At 47.7% G+C, this 20,437-nt stretch overlaps 3 protein-coding genes across 3 annotated transcripts; 1 reads left to right on the top strand and 2 right to left on the bottom strand.

Moving 5' to 3' along the window:
* Positions 1 to 1,654: 1,654 nt before the first annotated feature.
* EURHEDRAFT_452453 (chromosome segregation protein SMC) lies at positions 1,655 to 5,418 on the bottom strand (the record flags this gene model as incomplete). The annotated part of the gene is made up of 4 exons (XM_040784037.1): positions 1,655 to 1,947; positions 2,004 to 5,112; positions 5,164 to 5,323; positions 5,381 to 5,418. 4 exons carry the CDS (start codon positions 5,416 to 5,418, stop codon positions 1,655 to 1,657), a joined length of 3,600 nt encoding a protein of 1,199 aa, XP_040640520.1.
* Positions 5,419 to 5,699: 281 nt separating this feature from the next.
* Positions 5,700 to 7,823, top strand: EURHEDRAFT_475244 (serine/threonine-protein kinase RIO1). Its single transcript, XM_040785404.1, has 2 exons — positions 5,700 to 7,503; positions 7,570 to 7,823. The coding sequence occupies exon 1, from the start codon at positions 5,737 to 5,739 to the stop codon at positions 7,435 to 7,437; it is 1,701 nt and encodes a 566-aa protein (XP_040640519.1). The 5' UTR covers positions 5,700 to 5,736; the 3' UTR covers positions 7,438 to 7,503; positions 7,570 to 7,823.
* A 4,035-nt stretch (positions 7,824 to 11,858) lies between these two features.
* Positions 11,859 to 13,533, bottom strand: EURHEDRAFT_475241 (enolase). Its single transcript, XM_040785403.1, has 5 exons — positions 13,346 to 13,533; positions 12,987 to 13,282; positions 12,692 to 12,926; positions 12,178 to 12,628; positions 11,859 to 12,116 (listed from the first exon to the last, which is right to left on the bottom strand). The coding sequence occupies exons 1-5, from the start codon at positions 13,425 to 13,427 to the stop codon at positions 11,870 to 11,872; spliced, it is 1,311 nt and encodes a 436-aa protein (XP_040640518.1). The 5' UTR covers positions 13,428 to 13,533; the 3' UTR covers positions 11,859 to 11,869.
* Positions 13,534 to 20,437: the final 6,904 nt, after the last annotated feature.

Here is a 20,437-nt window from a genome sequence, read left to right as displayed (position 1 = left end):
GGTTCATATTGCATGAGAACGCCACAGAAAGGTTCGAATAATTTCTATCTAGTCCTCATTTGAGCTGTGGCGACTTTTGTCATTAAAACACCACCAACCTCGTGCAATTTATTTTACTGAAGCTATACTGGGCATTGGTGCTGGAATCTTTTCTTGCTTTTGTTTTGTCTAGCATCTTGCTATGACATGGGGTGGAACAATGGTTTGAGATATTATCTTTTGTATAACAAATCATTCAGGAGTGGCCATACTGTATAGGTCTTATCTTTGGTTTAGTTCAGAAATATATATGCCAGCCGCATAGTCCATGGTCAAATAAAACCATCAAGGAAATTGTTAAGGAAGTTTGGGTCTTGGTCCTGGACTCCTGGCTGCGGCTTTCCTCCATCGCAAGCATGGTCTTTTCCCCATTTACGGGGACACTAGTAACACCATGTGTCTTATAGTACATAAAATAAAACATTGTTGTATTGTTTGGCTGATTAACTTTTAGGGCTTTGGCAACGAAGTGCAATTTGTAAAATGTCCACTTTCCACTTGACTAGAATTCAAATGACGGTTAATTCCAGAATTTTGTCCAGATAGCGCGGTTACAGCATCCCAAAATATTTGAAACCACTAGATCACACCTTGTCGAACCATCGCTAGCCCTATTCCAACAGTCCGCCGTGACGTGATAAATCTTCACCAAACCTTCTTTAGTTACACAATCGGCACCCTTCTCTTGAGGCGAAGGTTCAGAGTGCCTAAACTGAGCTCGGGTAACTCCTAGGCATAACGCATCGCTCAAAGCCAATAAATATCGACATTGTATATCCATTTTTTTCTGGCAGTAGGGTCTAAAGAGTATCAGATACACTTGGTAGCTCCCCAAGGATTTGTGTGGGCGTCCTTTTTTGGTAATCGTCTTGATACACCCTATGGCGGCATTTCGAAAAGCGAGTAATTTACATTCGCTGTTGGCGATATTTCAATGGATACCGATTAGCCTCCTATGGGATGCTAGGCTCAAATAATCGGGCTCTGGATCGATGGTAGCAGCCGTCTTGAACTAGGCCGTCATTTAGCATGAAATTATTCTGGCTGGACCAAGCAAAAAGCCGTCTTTAAGCCTGGATCAGTGATAGGGGCCGGAATACCGGCATCAATGTGGCCGTCAGCGAAAAGCAGCGCTACCTCATTCTGTATGATACTTGCTGTTGTTTTCACATTATCTTCGAAACCCTTATGAAACACCTTGACGATGTCTTTCAATCCACCCTTTACGTTGGGCAATTTCTATAAACTGTCACGTTGATGTGTGGGTAGCCTCCTATCATCCAAATGTCCCTGTCTTCTGGCATCTCTTTTCATCATTGATATATATCATGTACACGCTGGACCTTTGCGAAACGGTTAACTGTTAGGATATCATTTGGAGGGTATGTAGATGCTAGGCTGATGGCATATTTTTAGTCCCAACGAGCTTCCATACGAGAGAGATGAATGAATACAATATAGTATTGGGAATCATAGCAATAAATTACCAACAAAGTTGACATAAAGTACATACATTTCAAAGTAATACTTCAATGAAATAAAAGGGGGGAAAGAACCGCCATACGCCTGTCATTACATCCCTAAGCCGAAAAGAACAACATAAAGGTTTCATCCGTTACACCCTCTGCTCCTCAACAAACTTCAACGCCTCCTCCCTCGAGACCACATCAATCGTACTAGCCTTCTGCCGGAAGCTAACTCCGTAGCACTTCTCGGCCACATGCAGCATTTCCGGCCGGAATGTTGTACAAATGAACTGGCCGTTAGTTGAGTCGGAGATGGACTTAAGCATTTGTGCGACGGCTGTTCGGTACTGTGCATCGAGGTTGGCGTCAATTTCGTCGAAGAGGTAGAAGGGTGCTGGGTCGCAAGCTTGGATGGCGAAGACTAAGGCGAGGGCGCACAGACCTAATAATGTTAGTGTCTTGTCTTTAGAAGTAGGGTTATATGGGGGGGTGATTTACTCTTCTGTCCACCACTGAGTTGCTGAATGCGCTGTTGGTCATCATGCTTGCTGTTGAAGCTGACACTGATGCCAACACCGACGTAGTTCTCCACACTTTGTCGCGCATCCTCGTCATCCGAGTCAATATCTTCGCCCGCCCGAACAGCGTGGTCAGTCTTCCGCTGAATGATCAACCGGCCACGACCCGCGGGAACCAGCTTCTCAAACACGTTGTGGAACTCACGCGAGACCTGCTTGAATGTCCGTTCGATGGCTTCATCCTTGCGCTGGTCTAGTACCTGGATAAGTTCCTCGATGGATGCCTGCGACGCGTCGAGTTCTTCGCGACGAGTGGTGAGAGTTTCCCGCTGCTTCGTGAAGCTGTTGTATTGCTCGAAAGCCTTCTTGTTGACATGAGAGTACTTCTTCAGGGCTTCGTTGGCCTTGTGCAGCTTCTTGACGACGGTGTTGGAGTCGGTACTCTTGTACTTGGTGAAGGCCTCGTCGGGAAGAACACCCAGGTCACGGATATTGGCTGCACATTCAGCGGCCTGCTTGGTCAAGGCTGCCTTCTTCTGCATGCTCTTTTCCATCCGGCGTTGGTGCTTCTCAATCGACTTGGCAAGATCTTCCAGCTCCCGTCGTGTTTCGCCGTTGCGTTGCTGCAATTCAGACACCCGCAAGTTGGATTTCTCGATTGACTCGTCCACTTGTCGCAAACGGTCACCGATCTTCTCCAGGTTCTTGCCAATGCGCTTCATTTCGCGCTGTGTTTCCTTCAGGTTACCCCCGTTGTCGTCGTCAGCCATATCAATACCTTGACTGAGCAGCTGGTCAAGGCGCGGGTGAAGATTCTCCCGGAGTTCAACTTCAAGGACAGACTTCCGTCCCTCCAGCTCACTGCGACCACCCGTAAGCTCTTGATACTGCTTACGGAGATCTTGGACAGTAGCACTGAGCGTCTCCAAGCTCTCTTCCTCTTCACTGGTAAGCGCCTTTTGGAACGGCGACTTCAGTTCAGCCTCAAACGCATTGACCTGATCTGACAGAGAAGCATAGTTGGCCTCGATGTTCCGGAGAGCTCGTCGCTTGGCGTCGAGGTTATCCTGTTGCTTTTGAAGCAATTCACGCTTGCTCCTCAGTTCGTGCCGTAGGGGACCGCTGCTGTTCTGCACTTGATGTTTCTGCTGTTCCAGCTTCTGCAACTCGCCAACAGCCCGAGTGATGACCTGGTCAAGCTTCTCCAGTTCTCGCCGTATCTCTGTGCCACGATTATTCTTGCTCTCAAACTCATCCCTCCATTTTGTGAGATGCTTCACTGCGTCGAGACGAGAAGAGCGAGAGTCGTGGAAACCACCAGTGAGGGCACCTCGCTTGTCTGAACGGTCACCTTCTGGGGTAATAGCGTTGACACCGTGGCTTCGAGCATACTGCGACGCAACTTGCAGGTTTGGACAAATGATCGTCTTTCCGAACACATGCATAAACGCCTTCTCATATGCAGAGTCATACTGCATTTTCTCAATCATGGGAATCGTGTCACTGGCCCGAGGCATGTTGATGGGTTTGGACCTCAGACGGTTCAAAGGCATAAATGTTACTCTACCTGCCTTTTCATTCTGTAAAATCTCCAAGACCTTGGTAGCAGTTTCGTCCGTGTCGACGACGTAGTGAAATAAACTCTGGCCGGCGGTGACTTCAACTGCTGTTCGGTATCTTTCGTTCACCTCGAACAGATCCGCCATTGTCCCATAGACACCCTCGAGGTTGTATTGACGTTTAATCCGACGCACGGCTGCAATACCACGGCTGGTGTTGTGATCCATCATGTGATAGAGGTTGCGTTCGGCTCGTTCGACTTCATGCGAGGCGTTCGTCAATATCGAATCGAGTTTGGCTTCTTCTCTCCAGAGCTCTTTCCTTTGGTCCATCAACCGGTCTCGCTCATCCTTTGCATTCTGGACTTGCTGATCTATAGACTGGATGGTATCTCCTCTGCCATCGATTTGCTGGCGCAAACGTTCATTCTCCGGTTCCAACAAAGCGATCTTATTCTCCAGGTCCTTGATATCCTCCTGAGTCTGGGCCATGACACCTTGGACCGTAGAGATGGAGGTATGGTTGTCCTTGATTTCAGTTTGCAGCCACTTGTCCCGTTCGGACTTGTTCTTAAACCGCGAATTCCGGCCCTGCTTGGCGTATAACCGTTGGCGCAATGTCTCTGCATCGGTAAGTTGCGACTTGATATTGTCTTCCTGGTCTTTGGCCGTGTTGAACTGGGGAAGGAGTTCTTGGAGTTCTGATTCACGTTCCTTGATCGCGGTTTGCACGGAATTCAAATCCTGGTCATGACGTGCTTTCTGGGACTGCGCAGCAGCCTGGTTGTCGGTGAGTGACTTGGTTTGGAGTTCAACTTGCGCAAGGCCCTTCGAAGCTTCACGGCGTTCATCTTCAAGCTGGGCCTTGTCAACCTTGAGGAACTCGATTTGTTGCTTGCATTCTGCGACTTCTGCGTCGATTTGTGCCATTTCCTTTTCTCCCTGGATGAAACGATCACGGTTCAGATCTGTATCCTCGACACCAGTTTGCCGCTGCTCTTCGAGACTGTCCAAGACACCCGCAATTTCCTGCTGCTCGCGCGAGTAAATGGTGTACTCCAAGCATCTCCTCTCACGATCCCGTTCTTGGAAATTCCTCAATTCATCCTTTTCTTCCTCTAACTCACCAAGTCGTTCGTTGATGAAATCCAGAAGCTCGTCAATCTTCGCCCGCTTGCTGTTGGTCTCGTTCATGATCTTCAGGGATTCCCCACGGCGCGCTTCGTAGACCTGTGTTCCCGCCACTTCCTTCAGCAGATTTAATCGTTCCGAGTCTTTCATGTTGGTTAAAGCAGTAACACGACCTTGGGGAACGATATAATAAGGATTCGACCGCGAGAAACCGGCCGATTCGAGGAGGTTCATGACATCGGACTTGGTAGCGTTTTTCCGATCTAGCGTGTACTCATCCTTCTTCAAACCGATTGTGCGACGAAGGACAACTTCTGGTTTACTAGTCGGGAATCGGTCATCGGAGTTGTCGAAGATAATTTCGACATAGGCCGACATCACGGCGGATCCAGATCCTTCCTGTTCGAGGTCAGCCACCAGTAATATATCCACCTAGGATGGTAGACACACGTGTAGAAGGGCCTGTCGCTCCTCTCTCCCGAGGTGTGTGTAGGCATCGCTGAGGACGAAACGGATGGCCGCGAAGAAATTACTTTTGCCGGAACCATTGCGACCAACGATTACATTGTGCTTAGGCGAAAAGGGCTCGATGACCGTTTGGTCCTTGTAGCTAAGAGGCGCACATTATCAGTGATAGCTCAAATAAAAAAGGATAATGCGCACTCACCTCTTAAAACCCTGGATAATAATTTGCTTAACGTACATCTTGACGAGGCACGCGACGCGAAATCGACACTTATAGCCACCAAAGCATCACGCGACGTCGCAGTCGATTATGAGAGCCTCTCCCGTAGCGACACCAACAGGGCAGATTAAAGGTGTGTAGCCGCCGTGGGTTGATGCTTTCTGGCCTTGGAGAAAGAACCTACTACGGTACGCGCTACGCGTTGGAAGGCGGCGAGTCCTTAGGCCGCGGGGTTCTGCCGGGCGGTGAGTGTCTATAAGGTCCGCACTCAGAAAAAATCATCGCAGCAAGTCCCTTTTCAGACTTGACAATTGAACTCGTCGTGGAGCTCGGATAAGATGGCATCAACGGAATCGACAGCAGGGCCGGCCGATGGTTTGGCGCCCTCCCATATCTACGTCCCTAATCAAGGCTACATGAACGCCGATGGCAGCGTCCCCGCGCTGGCGGGGCAAGATCCGGCACAACCAGAGGAAGGCGAGGAAGACGACGAGTACTACGATGACATTTTTGAGGAGGAAATGAACGAGGAGGAATTCACATCGTCGAATAATGATGACCTGACGAAAGGCTACAACCGACAGCGCAAAGTGAACGAACTTGCCGCAGACCCTAATGCACCGAAATGGACGTACCCCAAGACCAACACGCAGAAGCCCACGGTGAACACATACGCTTCCGTCGATGACCAGATTAACACCTTGACTCGTCATACTGGGAAGATCAAGCTTGATGATATGCAATCGGGGATGGCGGTCCGTGGTGACCGGGGCGGCGACAGGGCCGACAGAGCAACGTCTGAGCAGGTGCTGGACCCGCGCACACGGATGATTCTCCTCCAGATGATAAACCGCAACATCGTCTCAGAAATCCACGGCTGCTTATCGACGGGTAAAGAAGCCAACGTCTACCATTCCATCTTCCATCCGGAGACCGACGAAGACGAAGAGCCCCCAACCATCCACCGCGCAATCAAAGTCTACAAAACCAGTATCCTCGTCTTCAAGGACAGAGACAGGTACGTGAGTGGTGAATTCCGATTCCGCTCCGGATACAACAAGAGCAACAACCGGTCAATGGTAAAGGTCTGGGCAGAGAAGGAAATGCGCAACCTCCGCCGTATCTATGGCGCTGGTATACCCAGCCCAGAACCAATCCAACTCCGCCTGCATGTCCTTGTCATGGGTTTCATCGGTACCTCCAAGGGTCGGCCGGCGCCCCGTCTCAAGGACGTTGAATTCGACGTCCCCGAGCCTGAGACACGCTGGCGCACGCACTACATGGAGTTGCTGGGTTACATGCGCGTGATGTACCAGACATGTCACTTAGTCCATGCCGATTTGAGCGAGTACAATATTCTCTACCACAAGGAGAAACTCTACATTATCGACGTCAGTCAATCCGTTGAACACGACCACCCGCGCAGCTTGGAATTCCTGCGCATGGATATCAAGAACGTCAGCGACTTCTTCCGCAGAAAGGGTGTCGATCCACTACCTGAACAAACAGTTTTCAAATTCATCATCTCGCCTGAAGGCCCCGCAACAATCACAGAGACGAACGACGAGATGTTCGAGGCGATTGAGAAATTCTACGAAGCGCGCGAGAACCAAGCAGACGAGAACGAGCAAACCGCAGAAGCAGAGGTTGACGCTGCCGTCTTCCGCCAACAATATATCCCTCAAACACTTGAACAGGTGTACGACATTGAGCGCGATGTCGAGAAGGTCCGCGCAGGCGAGGGATCAGATCTCGTCTACCGTGACCTCTTAGCCAAGCACCGACCCAAGGAAGGCGAAGACAAGTCCGGCTCGGAATCCGAGGGCGGCGTCTCCATGTCCGGAGGCTCCGACGCCGAGTCAGGGGATGAATACGAAGATGAAGAGAAAACGCCTCGCGGAAAGCGCTTCCTGGATAAGGACATAAAACGCGAGCACAAGCAGAAGGTTAAGGAGGAGAAGCGGGCGCAGAGAGAGAAGAAGATGCCGAAGCACATGAAGAAGAAGATGGTTTCTTCTTCGTCGAGGAGGAAGAAGTAGTCGAGTTGCATTTTCTATATATCTGTATCTGGGAATGGATTTGGGTTATGGTAGATAAAAGTTTCGGTACGGTTTATGAATTTCATGACGGCGCTTGCATGGAAAGATGACATAGATACTCACATCAAATAGATATGAATACTCTGATATATACTTTTCTCGGTCTCGGTCTTTCTATGTTGCCAGGATATTAATGATGTTGAGCGGTGTCTACCGGGGTTTCTGAATTAACTCAAGGATTGGTATCGACAGTATAAAGTTCCTGAGGAGAAGGGGGAGAATGAGATTGGGTTGGATGGTGAGGCGAAGGATCAGGGGTATGCTTTGCTGTGCACTGTTGTCTAATTCTAATCTGTAGCTGGGATATGCTGACTGATGGTGTCCAGGTTTGCCCTGAGCCTTATTAGCCATTGTTATGAGACTTGGAAGTCACGAAAGAAGCCTGATATATAGATATTTAGGTTTTAGAATTTTGGCTCATTTACAATTAGCAATTGCCACTGATTCTGCTATTTAACATTAACACGGGATGTCCGTATCTGGTGAGCCCATAGATTCTTGAACAACTCTAATCCGACACACGACCATCTGGCAAGGCAGATTTCCATGAGTAACTAGGAGTCGCAGTAAGATGAATGTCTGTAGCTAATTATCGGAAAGTATTTTACTTCATTTGTCTAGTTTTAGTACTCGTATTTTCGTCCATTAAATTGCAACAAGGGCTATGATTAAAAGTTGTCAAACATTAACTAGCATTCATGGCGAATCTTTGTGAAATACAACTTCGATTCCTTGCAGTTTATTCAATTCATCAATTTCAGAGTCACTAATATCGCGGCCCCTATAGAAACACAGTCAATGGGAGGTTTCCTTGAATTGAGCAAAGACACTAGAACACATACAATATGTATACTGGACGCGAGGACGGAGTAGGAATCGGAGGCGGCCCTTTCTCTCCCTTCAAAATTCTATTTGAAATGAATGAGTTCCTTGCAATAGCCTGGTTCCTGGAGGGAAATAGATACTTACTGGGAAGCCGTTTCTTTGACTTCTTCACATGCCGTGGTGTCGTTGAAATGAACAGTAACTTTCTACCATAGTCAGTATATTGATTTGAAGGATAATATAGAGAACCTTCCCGGCATTTTGGTGTACAGAATTTCTTGGAACTATGAATCAAGGAGCGGTGTTCGACTTGTAGAGCTTCTTTCGAAACTGAATATAATCAGGTATAGATCTCGGCAGGCAGCCCTCGCTTCTGAGAGAATCACTACGCCATTTCTTTGGTCGTTGCTTGCTGAAGACGATTCGCGCGGCCCGGGCGACTAGGTCGGATATACTTGACCGGTATGTCTGGTTTTGTCTCAATCAAGTTGCTGTATAGTGAGTTCCCAATGGAAATCGCCCAGGCAAGATTTCATCATTCATTTTAAGGTTTCAATGAAGTAGCATGATATATATACACATAAACATCAATTGCCATGCCTACAAACATGATATATTTCTTGTGAAGTCGTAACCATTATGGACAAATACATGCAACGCTGAAGACGACTCAATCATATATCGTAATTCTTGGAAATACCGGGGTAAACTAGACCTCTGCAAAGACCGCCCATCTAGACTAAAATGACAGTATATATACACTAATTACATAGCATTGATAGAAGTAAAGTTATTTTTACAGTAATGTTATACTTCTTGGCGGGCTCTCAGGTTAAAGAGAGCCCATCTAGAGACTAGATGGGCTGTCTTAACGGGCTCTGCAGAGGTCTAGGATAAACCATACTATTGTTGCACAGCTGTTGTTATCGCTATCTGAGTTTGTCTATTCAACCGCTTCTTGCACCAATGTTTCAGAGAGTTAAACGTCCCATGGTGATTCACCGATGATGGAGTATCTGGAGATTTTTTCTCCCGAAGTTTGCGCAGGTGATAGAATGTTTCACGGCAAAGAGGACATTTCGTGTCTCGATTGCAAATCCAGTTGTCAATGCAAATGTTAGACCTAGCCACTGTCGGAGTTGCGGCTTAGTCAGGGTTGAAAGTACGTATCAAGCGTATATGGTCGAGGTCTCTGATTCTTGCAAAAGGGAGCTATCTAGGATCCTATATAAGACCGTTAACTACCTTATAGTTGTATACTAAGCGATTGTGCGGTTTCAAAAGCAGTAATAGCAGAGTAAATACGCTGCTTGCGCCATATGATATCAGCGAGGCATCAATCAGGCATCAGTTGGTATTGTTCGGTAAGGAACCTCTATATTCCGACAGCCACATTTTGGTGTGTGTTGTTAGTTGGATGAATTGGGTGCCTATCGGCTAAGGCTAGCTATATGTCTACCGGGCAGAAAGCGAGGGCGGTCAAGCACGTGACCCGATGGGTACTAGCCTTAGCCGATAGGCACCCAATTCATCCAACTAACAACACACACCAAAACCACATCAGTCTCACGTGATTATTCGGGGAGGTAAGGCAGAATCATTGGGCTACAAGAAATGGTGGAAATGCAGGAAGGAACAGGGATTCTGAAATGGATTCCGTCGGAGGTTCAGGGGAAACTGGAGGAGTCGATCATCCGACTGCACGAGGTCTATATGTAGAAGACCCAATTAAAACGAACGATTGATATACTCTATCTAATGTAGCCTAGAGTACACGGGTGCTTGAGTGCTTGATGAGTGCTTGTCTTTCTATATGTGGCGAACGCTGGCCATATATCGGAGGTTCGCTAGTCGGACTAACGTTATCCCTTTGATCCGACCTATCAGATCTCATCAGATTCCAGCTGATAACCCAAAGGATCAGTCACGTGATCCTCTACCATTTATCTACCATAAATGGTATACAGAATGGTAGGAGAGCGGAGGATATATAAGGACACTCATTCATGCACTTAGTTTAGTTCTTCGCAATCAATCTAGTTAATCAAGCATTGGTTACCTAGTTTCTGACTCGTCCGCACTTAACCAACAACCCGGCATACGTGCTCGGTTGGCCTTGTTTTCTATTCGTTACCTTTACCGTTTCTACTTGTTGATTATATCCATTGCATTGGACTGTTGGTGCCGCGGACCATGAATTTATCCATCATTGTGACTAACCATTCGCGGAATGATCGTTGGGGGTACTGGCGCTGGGCCTTGTAGTTCTGGGCCTGGTGATTCCGGGCTTCATAACTATGATTGGTGTAGTGCGATATCCGATTGACAGATTGGGTATGACACGGAGAGTCTCGGGGTTCTGGGGCGGGCAGCATCATGGCTCACCCCACCCCGCCCCGAGTGACATTCTACTATGGTGGTGCGGCATCCTCAAATGTCGCCCTTTTCCTGCATTGATCTTAGTCCTTTTGAAGCAATAGAACAGTTGTTGCTTGTAGTCATTACTTTGATTCCGACTTTACCGTCCTTGCCGTGGCTGGAAATGGTCATGCAAATGACGAAAGAGTATGAGCATAGCTGCAACCAGATTTGAGTGAGCTATTGCTCGCCTCGAGTACGAGCATGCCGAACGCTTGAACTGCTAAATTTAGGCGTCAAGGTCCCAATAGGGTTTTCCACGCTGTTGTCGTCGCATTCCGCCGTCACCATAACGGATCTACTGTGGGAATGGGACTACGGAGACTATGAGGGCTTGACTGTCGCTGAGGTTTGGAAACTAAGGAACTCAAGAAACCTAGACCAGCATCAGCCTTGGAATATCTGGGGGGACGGATGCGAGCGCGGAGAGTAAGGAAGCCCCCTAATGGTTGAAAGCAGAAGATCTCATGTCTACAAGACTAACGGAACTGCTTTACTATTTAGGACCCCACAACAAGTTTCCGACAGGCTACACAAATTGATTGGGGAAATGAAGAATCCTCTGGAGCCTCAGTCAGGGGTAACAGAAGGAACAGCGGCTGGAAGCTCTCGCGATATCGTCTGCGTAGCCCACGGGCACATCTTGTCTGCATTGGGTTGAGATGGGCAGAGAGCCCTTGGGAAATGGGATGAGACTTCTTGTTGAAACAGCGGGTTTAGGAGTTCTATGGTGAGGTTCCTTACCTCCCACATATACAAACGCTGACATTTAGACAGCTTTGAGCATGACGATCCAGAAGAACCTGCGGTGATGCTTGGAGGACGTTCAGAATAAATCTGGACAGCCAATCTAGCATAGAAATACATAAAGATTTACTCTGAATTCATCATTATAGCCATCTCAACCAGTTCTTCCACATTTATTTCCAGGGCAGATGGTTTCCAGGAGTCTAAGATATAGAGATTGTGTTCTAAAAATCCAATCACGACTATCATCAACCAGGCAAATGGACTTTTGTCTCTATACAAAGTGCATGTCCAATATGGTGCTGTCACTTTTGCTTGGCTTAAACATGAAAAGATAAAAGAAAATACAATTTGAAAATTCATTATATAAAGACTGAAGGATCTATATCTTGTGTGCCACCCGAAACTGAGTACCAGCGTAAAGGCAGGTCTCTCCTTTGGCCTTGAGTTCTGTCTCTATATCCATAAGTCGATTGTACTTAGCTACCCTCTCCCCACGGCAAGGCGCGCCAGACTTCAGATGTCCAGTTCGAAGACCAGTCACGATGTCTGCAATGAAATCATCCGTGGTTTCACCAGACCGATGCGACACAAAAACGCTCCAGTTGAAACTGTAAGCCAAATTTGCACTAGGCAACAGTCAGCGGAATAAACGACATAAGCAAGGAACAAGAACTGGCGGGAGCTTACGCCGAAATTGCTTCTGTGATGGTTCCGATTTGGTTAATCTTGAGCAACATAGAATCACATGCTTTTTTGTCATTTGCCTCCTGGACGTATTTTGTGTTTGTGACCAGCAAATCATCACCAACTAATTCAAGATTGCATTCTTTATTAAACTCGGTCCAACTGTTCCAGTCATTTTCTGCAAAGGGATCCTCAAGCAATATGATAGGATAATTCTGCAGCAGCGAATGGTATAACTCCATGAGCTGCTTAGGGGTCCGGTTATCTGAAGTACTCTCCTTGAATCTGAGGTTATACTTTCCATTCCGGAAAAACTCGCTTGAGGCAGGGTCAATAGCAAATTTAACCCGGTCACTATATCCACAATCCGCTGTAGCTTGGACGAGAAGGTCAAGAGCTTCATGGGGCTGCGAAATTGGGGGAGCAAATCCTCCTTCATCACCGATACCGGCCGCTTATTTCTTTCATCAGACAAGGCCCTAGGGCTTCAAATATATCTTGAAGTTCAGATACCTACCTGCGGGACCGAATTTCTTGACAACGACTTTCTTAAGCTGCTGGTAAACTTCGCTACCCATTCGGACAGCCTCGGTAATAGAGGTGGCACCAACTGGAGCAATCATGGTCTCCTGAAATGCCATCTTATTGCCAGAATGCACTCCTCCGTTAAGAACATTGAAGAATGGAACGGGCATAACGTAAGGCTTTTGCGCTCCTGATTCTCGGCGAAGGAACTCGTACAACGGTATATCCTGGAAAGAGTCAGTTCAGTCCCAACAATAAATCTGCCAGGGGTGTCTGTTTCTGCCTACCAAGGATGCTGCTCCTGCTCTGGCACATGCCATGCTGACCCCCAGAATAGCATTGGCTCCCAGGTTACTTTTATTTTTGGTACCGTCCAAGTCCTTTAGAAGCGCGTCAATCTTTTTTTGGTCTGTGCCTACCCTGAGCCCACTCTCAATCAAAACAGGCGCAATAACCTGCTCTACTTTCTGTACTGCTGTCTCGACACCCTTCCCGCCATAAACAGATGGTTTTTCATCTCTCAACTCGACAGCTTCATTGGCGCCGGTAGAGGCACCGGAAGGAACAAGAGCGCGGAAGGTGCCTGATCATTGTTATGAATGTTTTATTATCACCATTCATTAACGCCAGTTTGATGTTGACTTACCTCTATCTATCGTCACGTCAACTTGAACAGTTGGATTTCCTCTTGAATCTAGCCGCTGGGCTGCTTGGATGGACCGGATCATTTTAAAAAGCTGTAGTTGGTAGGTCTGTAAGAGTATGTGGTGGTCGAGAATATTGCGCTGTGTTTCTCGGTCAATATAATTGTAACCTTGGGTGTTAGTAGGTGACGTGATGCAAATAACTGCTGTTAAGAGTTATCAGTGACGACGTCAACGTATTGTTGTTCCGCCTTTGCCGCCTTTGCCGTGGAATAGCTGATGCCGTCGACTTGCTATAGGACAACATGATATCATTGTCTAAACTTTTATCACGGTCCCGGTCCCGGTCCCGATCCGTGCGTGCCGGTGGAAATCTAGTGGGCCCCGACATGGGTGGTTAGAAATCCATTTTAAGCTCTATTAACAATAGAGACCAATTTTAATTACTTAAATCTGATGACTAGGAATACAATGTTTCAGGTCCGGTGTGAATTAAGGTTCTAACATGCTAGGATAAACGATCTACCATATCAAGAACTAGGTTCCACTAGGCTGCGGCAAAGCCATGGCTAGCCGCGGTTAGCCAAAGCCAAAACCGCCCGCACTGCGGGCGGCTCTGGTTAGCAAAGTGCTAACCGCACGAGAGCCACGGTTAACCATTGGGGCTGCAACAATATAAATGTGCCGAGACTCGTTAGCTGCCAGGATGTGTATAAATTATGCGTCTTTGATTGTATTTTTGAAGCACAACGTCACCAATAAATTTGAAGTTACAAGTTACCATCATCCAGTAACCTTACGATATAAGTTTGGTATTTTAAAATAATGCTACTTATATATAAATACACTAATTTTTCGTATTATTTCATATAGGAAGTAGGTAAAAGTGTAGAAGGGTACTGTCATAACGAGAGCATGTATATATCGAAATTAGGGTAACGCAATCAACCCTAAGCGACGAATTTAATTCTCCTGATCTTTGTGTCACAACCTGGCTTCCCTCGTATCGTACCTAGGGTTCTAGTTAGTTGTATTTCGAGACAGGACACTTACCCTAAGTGTCTTCCAAGTAATCGTATGCTCAATGACCATCTGGGTCCGGTTCAGTAAGTCGTATGCGTCGATGGGTATATCGCCCCCTCCAGGCTCCGTAAGATAATCAACAAGTAGAAACAGTAAAGGTAACGAATAGAGAAACAAGGCCAACCGAGCACGTATGCTGGGTTATTGGTTAAGTGCGGACGAGTCAGAAACTAGAAGGTAACCAATGCTTGATTAACTAGATTGATTGCGAAGAACTAACTAGGTGCATGAATGAGTGTCCTTATATATCCTCCGCTTGTAACGTAATCTATCACCGAGAGGCGCATATCACCGAGAGGCGCGGTCGGCGGCGGCGCATACTAATTACTTCGTACATCTACGTAGTATCCTCTCCATGTTATAAAGCATGCCGAATCTATTAAATCTATTGCTATCTAAGAGGGCATTTTAATCTATTATGGCCCTCTTGGTTGCAATTGCTGCACCGTGCAGGCCGCCGTGATCTTGATGATGGCTCTTCTTGCACCTCTCTTTCTCTCAATCTTTGCAGTCCCTCATCACCAGTTAAGCTCCCTCCATCTTGAATAAAGGCTCGTGTCATCTTCTTCTTCTCTTGCTGATGCTTATTTGAAGTGCGAAGCTGATGGAGTTCTTGTTTTAATAGAACAGCATCCTGCATTGCAACTTCTGTGCTCTTCATGAATTTTTCAAGCATCTGGTCCGCGACAACTGAAGATAGAGACTGATTTTGAAGGTCTTGAATCTGCTTTTTCTGCTGATTCAACTGATAAAGATTGGCCGGTGTCCTTCCTAAATAAAAGGATTGATTGCTGGATGAGGAAGAAGGTGGAGTTGGTGTCTTCAGCTTGATATGGAGTTTTGCAAGCACTTTCTCCGGTTTAAAAGGAATAAGACCAGCAGCCGCAAATCCACTTAGTATGTTGGCCTTTGAGAATGCATGAGCATGGATTTTGGTGTAGTTAGATAGGAAATCCATTTTATCAATGGCATGGATGCCATTTTGCGCTATCTCTCTGATTTTCTGGCCATAGTAGTGCTTGAGCGGCCCAAAGCAACTTATATCAAGTGGTTGAAGTAGATGAGATGAATGAGGAGGCATATATAATGGAATAATCTTCCTCTCAGTGCAGAAATGATCGAAACTTGCAGTTGCATGGCTGCTATGGCCATCAAGAATCAAAAGGCGATATCTGCCAGCAGTCTGAGAGGCAGTATGCTTCTCAAACATCTCCTGAAGCCATTCAAATCCCAAATTATCATTTGTCCAGCCATTATCACTCATGCTAATTCTGTATTCCTTTGGAATAGCTGAATACCACTGAGATTGATGCCTTTTCCCGGCCAGGATAATCTGCGGAGGTAGAGCAGATCCGGAGGCATTTATGGTGATTATTATAGTAGTCCACTCGCGATTTCCAGGCTGGATAGATTTGACATGGCTATCTCTAGTCTCTGAGCCACAGATGACCTTTGCAGTTGATGTTACTCCCATTTGAAAGCCAGATTCATCCATATTGTATATATCCTGCTCCAGAATGCCATATCTTTCGATGGTCTCTCGAACGCGATCAAACCAGCCGTTTATCAACTCAGGATCCTCGCCTTTGGCACGTTGGTAGTCATATCGGCGGGTATATTTAGATTTGAGCTCAGGACGGCGTTTAATATACCGGTTAACCCATAGCTCACCAATGGTCGCTTTCTCGGACGATTTTAGACGTGCGGATAGGAGTAATTGGGCAAGATGATGGACATTTGATATTTGGAGAGGTAGGCCACGCTCATACATATCTAGAATCCATCTAGATAGTGTATCTTCTTCAAGTTCTGATAATTTCCGGCCATTTGCAGTGGATTCATTGCGGGAGCGGACTCCATTCAGGCGTTTCATTAAGGTTCTTGATGGCACATCAAATGCTTGTGCACAGGCAGTCTTAGATTGAAACTGGCCTTGATTAAAAGCATCAATAGCTAATTTCATCCGCTCTTCTTTAGAAAGCTCATTCATGATGGATAATTTGGTGAAAAGTAGGTTTGAAAATATGGGTGTAATCTTCAGTGGAAACCGCCGCCGACCGCGCCTTTCGGTGATATGCGCCTCTCGGTGATAGATTACGTTATACCATATGGATTACCATTCTGATGGTAGTGATTATGGTAGTTGATCACGTGATGCGCCTGTTAACTACCACCTGTGATCCCTGTCCTTCCTGCATTATTACATCTTCCTCAGCGCCAAAATTCGTGAGTATCTGCTCACGAATTCCACGCCAGCCACCGAGTACAGAAGCATTGCAATCGCCAATCCCATGCCTGATATCAGTATGGGGGAAGCCCCGAGCGCCCGCGAATCCCCCGACTGCTTCCCCCTGGGAGCCCACCATCCCGAAGCGACCGCCCAAACGACCGAGGCAAGAAACACCAAAGGGGACCACTCAACCTGCTCCTATCCTCGGGAACTGGCAATTACCTGGCCAGTCTGTTCAGGGCACGCCCCCAGCATCCCCCTCCCATGAAACCCCCCAGAGTCAATTGGGCCTCGAGCTCCGAAGCCACATTGCAGCAGCGGTAGCATCCCGCACAGCAGAGATAAAAACTACAGGAAATGAGGTCCTGGACCTTGTGTCTATGATCAGTCAGAAAGTCTCCGGTTGGGAAGAAAAAGGCCTTAGGAGTGCAGCAGCCTTGGGCAAAGACTTTAGGACCCTGGTCCTCAATTTCAGCAAGAACTTGGCGTCTGGGGACACCACCAAAGGAGAAGAGAACCACCAGTCCTCTCCCTCTGTGCACAGAGGCTATGCCGAAGCTGCTAAAAAAGTCCCAGCTAACATCCCCAAGACTCAACCAAAACTACATGAGACTCCCCACAAGTCACCACAACTGGAGAAGCCCCCCCGAATCTTCCTCTGCCTCCCCAAAGATCATGCAGCCCGCCGAGCTAGCCCTTATGCCACTATGGATACACTAAGAAAACATTTAGACAAGACCTGTTCTGCAGCTGTAAAAGAGGTCCAACAAGTGCCCTCTGGCCTGGCTATCTGGCCTAAGGATGGTTTGGGTCTCCAGCTCCTCATGGAACGTAGGGAGACCCTGGAGTGTCTACTACAAGGTTCCAAAGTGGAAATGGAACAGAAATGGGCCATCTTTGTCCTGCCAAACGCGCCACGACAGTATACTAGTTTTGATGGGACTCAAGAGCCCATAAACGAGCAGATGGCCTTGGTTGAATTCAAGCTACAGTCAGACCTATCCCCCTTGAAGTTCTACTTCTCGAATAAAAACCCACTGTCTAGTACTCTCATTATGGCTGTCCCCGAGTATCAGGCCCGAGCTGTCCCTAAATGGATCAATTTTTTTGGCAAAAATGTACAAATCAAACACAAACCTCTCCAAGCTCGTATAGAGCAATGTACACAATGTTGGGACTATCATAACCTGTGGTCCTGTACTCGAACACCCAGGTGCCGAATCTGCAGCAAGAGGGACCATATTGAAGAGACCCATCCTTCTCCTGAGGATGAGGGGAGCTCAGACCCCTGCTGTACCAATTGCTGTGGACCATTCCCAGCAGACCACTCCAACTGTCCAACCTGACCTACTGTACATCAAGGAACCATCCAGCGGCTCTCCAAGTCACAGTATGTGGCAGTCAGGAAAGCAGGCGCACGTCAACATATGCAAAAAGACCTGACCAACACAAATGAGCCCTCTGGAAGCCCGGGCCCCTCAGCTACAAGAGAACAGTCTCATACATGCTAGACAGACTATCTCATCTACAGATCCTCCAACTCAATGTTGGCTGTAACTGGGAAGCGCATGAAACTGCGCTTCAATTAGCTTTTGAAAACAACTGTCATGCAGTACTAATTCAGGAGCCCTGGATCTTTACAGACTGCTCCTGTCGAATATCTAAACACCATCCATCCTTCCACCAACTCGCCCCGATTGAAGACTGGCCAGCTAGACCTCGAGTCCTTACATACATACGAAGACACCCACACCTGAAAGCTGAACTGGTTCCTTTTGGACTGCCATCCAGGGATATCCTAGCCGTCCAAATCAACACCCCCCAGAAGACTGCAGTACTGGTCAACATCTACAATGCCCCCCGCGGAGCAGTCGATGAGGGCCAAGGTTTGGAGTCTCTCATGTCACAGACTCCCCCATCTCTCCCCAGCCTAGTAGCTGGAGACTTTAATCTTCAACACCCCATATGGCAATCCTCTGCCCGACCCTCTCCAAGGGCAGAACCCTTTCTATCTTGGACAGATACCCATAACCTCACCCTAACACTCCCACCAGACTCGCCAACTCGAGGTCAAAAATGATAGACCTAGCTTGGGCCAATAACGCTCTACTCAGCCTTGGAATTTCCTCAGAAGTTGCCGCAGACCTCCCACCCCTTGCAGACCATGAACCCATCCTCACAACCATCCAATGGGGCATGAATAACCTTCCCTGGGATACTCCACCTTTCCGCTGGGCTACCCTCGACGACGAGTTGTTCCAGAAAACAATACAAGGGGAGAAGAGGCATGTGGATCACATAGCCTCCTCTCTTCCCCCTTGCCCCCCTCCCGCCCAACTTGATGAGCTTGCACTTAGTATCACCCAGGCCATCTCCACCTCTCTAGAGGCCTCAACCAAACGAGTATATCCCCGGCCCTGTGGCCACAAATGGTGGAACCAGGACTGCACCAGAGTGGTCAAGACACTCCGCAGGGTAACACGGGACCCATCATCCACTTTGGAGGACATTAGGGATGCTAAACAGGTCCTCCGCCGTGTTGTTCAACACAGCAAACGCCACTTCTGGCGCTCAAAGGTTGAAGGCTTTGAAGAACCCAAGGATGTATTCAATGCAGTAAAGTGGAACAGAACTGAAGGAACCTTACCTATCTCCCCTCTAAGAGAAGGAGACCGACTTCATTCCTCTACAGATGACAAGGCAAACTACTTAGTCCATGCACTCCTACAAAAGGCCTCGTGCGCAGAGGATGTGGATATCAATTTGGAGCCTATCAATGATCCCAAACTGCCTTTCCCTGCCATCACAGAGAAAGAGATCTACACTGCAGTTGCCAAACCAAAGAACAGCACTCCAGGAAATGATGGTATAAACACTTCCACCCTAAGGAAGGCATGGCTCTCTCTAGGCCCTGCTATCTCGACACTGTACCAACACTGCCTAGACCAAGGCTGGCATCCTACCCCATTCCGAGATGCTTCACTCGTGGCCCTACCAAAACCAGGAAAGAGAGACCGGAGCTCCCCCTGAGCTTACAGACTAATCTCTCTCCTGTCAGTTCTGGGAAAAGGCCTCGAGCGCCTAATAGCCCGCAGAATAGCATGGATTGCTATCAAATACAAAGTCCTCCACCCTCAGCAATTCGGAGCTCTCCCACTGTGTTCTGCTACGGACCTAGCCGCAGCTTTGATCCATGATGTTGAGGAGGCATGGTCACGAGGGCTGAAAGCCTCCATGCTGACATTGGACGTGCAAGGCGCTTTTGATGCTGTCCTGCGTGGACGACTGATCCAACGGCTCCAGGAACAGGGATGGCCTATCAATGTGATCTGATGGGTAGCTAGCTTTACCCAAGGTCGAACAGCCAGTCTCCGCTTAGGGAACCATACAAGCCGGACATTCCAGGTTCCAGCAGGTCTTCCACAGGGCTCCCCTATCTCCCCGATCCTCTTCATGCTATTCATTGAACCCATTTTCAAACAGGGCTCATTTCGCACCCGACGCGGCTGCTTTGGGTATGCTGATGATATTTGCCAACTTGTGGCCTCCCCTTCCTTAGAGGAAAACTGTATAGCACTTCAGCACTGTATTGAGGAGCTCAGACAATGGGGAGCTAGAGAAGGCCTCACCTTTGACTTCAACAAGACAGAACTGCAACACTTCACCCGTGGGTCCAACCTTTCTAACCCCACATGCTCCATGCACACCCCCCAAGGCTTGCATATTGTCACACCTCCCCCTGCTAGCAGTGCTACGCGCTGGCTAGGCATCTGGTTTGATC

The sequence above is a fragment of the Aspergillus ruber genome (assembly GCF_000600275.1).
Source record: "Aspergillus ruber CBS 135680 unplaced genomic scaffold scaffold00007, whole genome shotgun sequence".
Taxonomy (NCBI): domain Eukaryota; kingdom Fungi; phylum Ascomycota; class Eurotiomycetes; order Eurotiales; family Aspergillaceae; genus Aspergillus; species Aspergillus ruber.
This window is presented reverse-complemented; position numbering and strand designations above follow the sequence as displayed.

Coding starts and splice junctions, on each gene's coding strand:
- EURHEDRAFT_475244 (XM_040785404.1), top strand. CDS start 5,737: ATGGCATCAACGGAATCGACAGCAGGGCCGGCCGATGGTTTGGCGCCC.
- EURHEDRAFT_475241 (XM_040785403.1), bottom strand. CDS start 13,427: ATGATCCGGTCCATCCAAGCAGCCCAGCGGCTAGATTCAAGAGGAAAT. Junction 12,629..12,691: donor CAAGAAATTCGGTCCCGCAG/GTAGGTATCTGA, acceptor GAAAGAAATAAG/CGGCCGGTATCGGTGATGAA. Junction 12,117..12,177: donor ATCACAGAAGCAATTTCGGC/GTAAGCTCCCGC, acceptor ACTGTTGCCTAG/TGCAAATTTGGCTTACAGTT.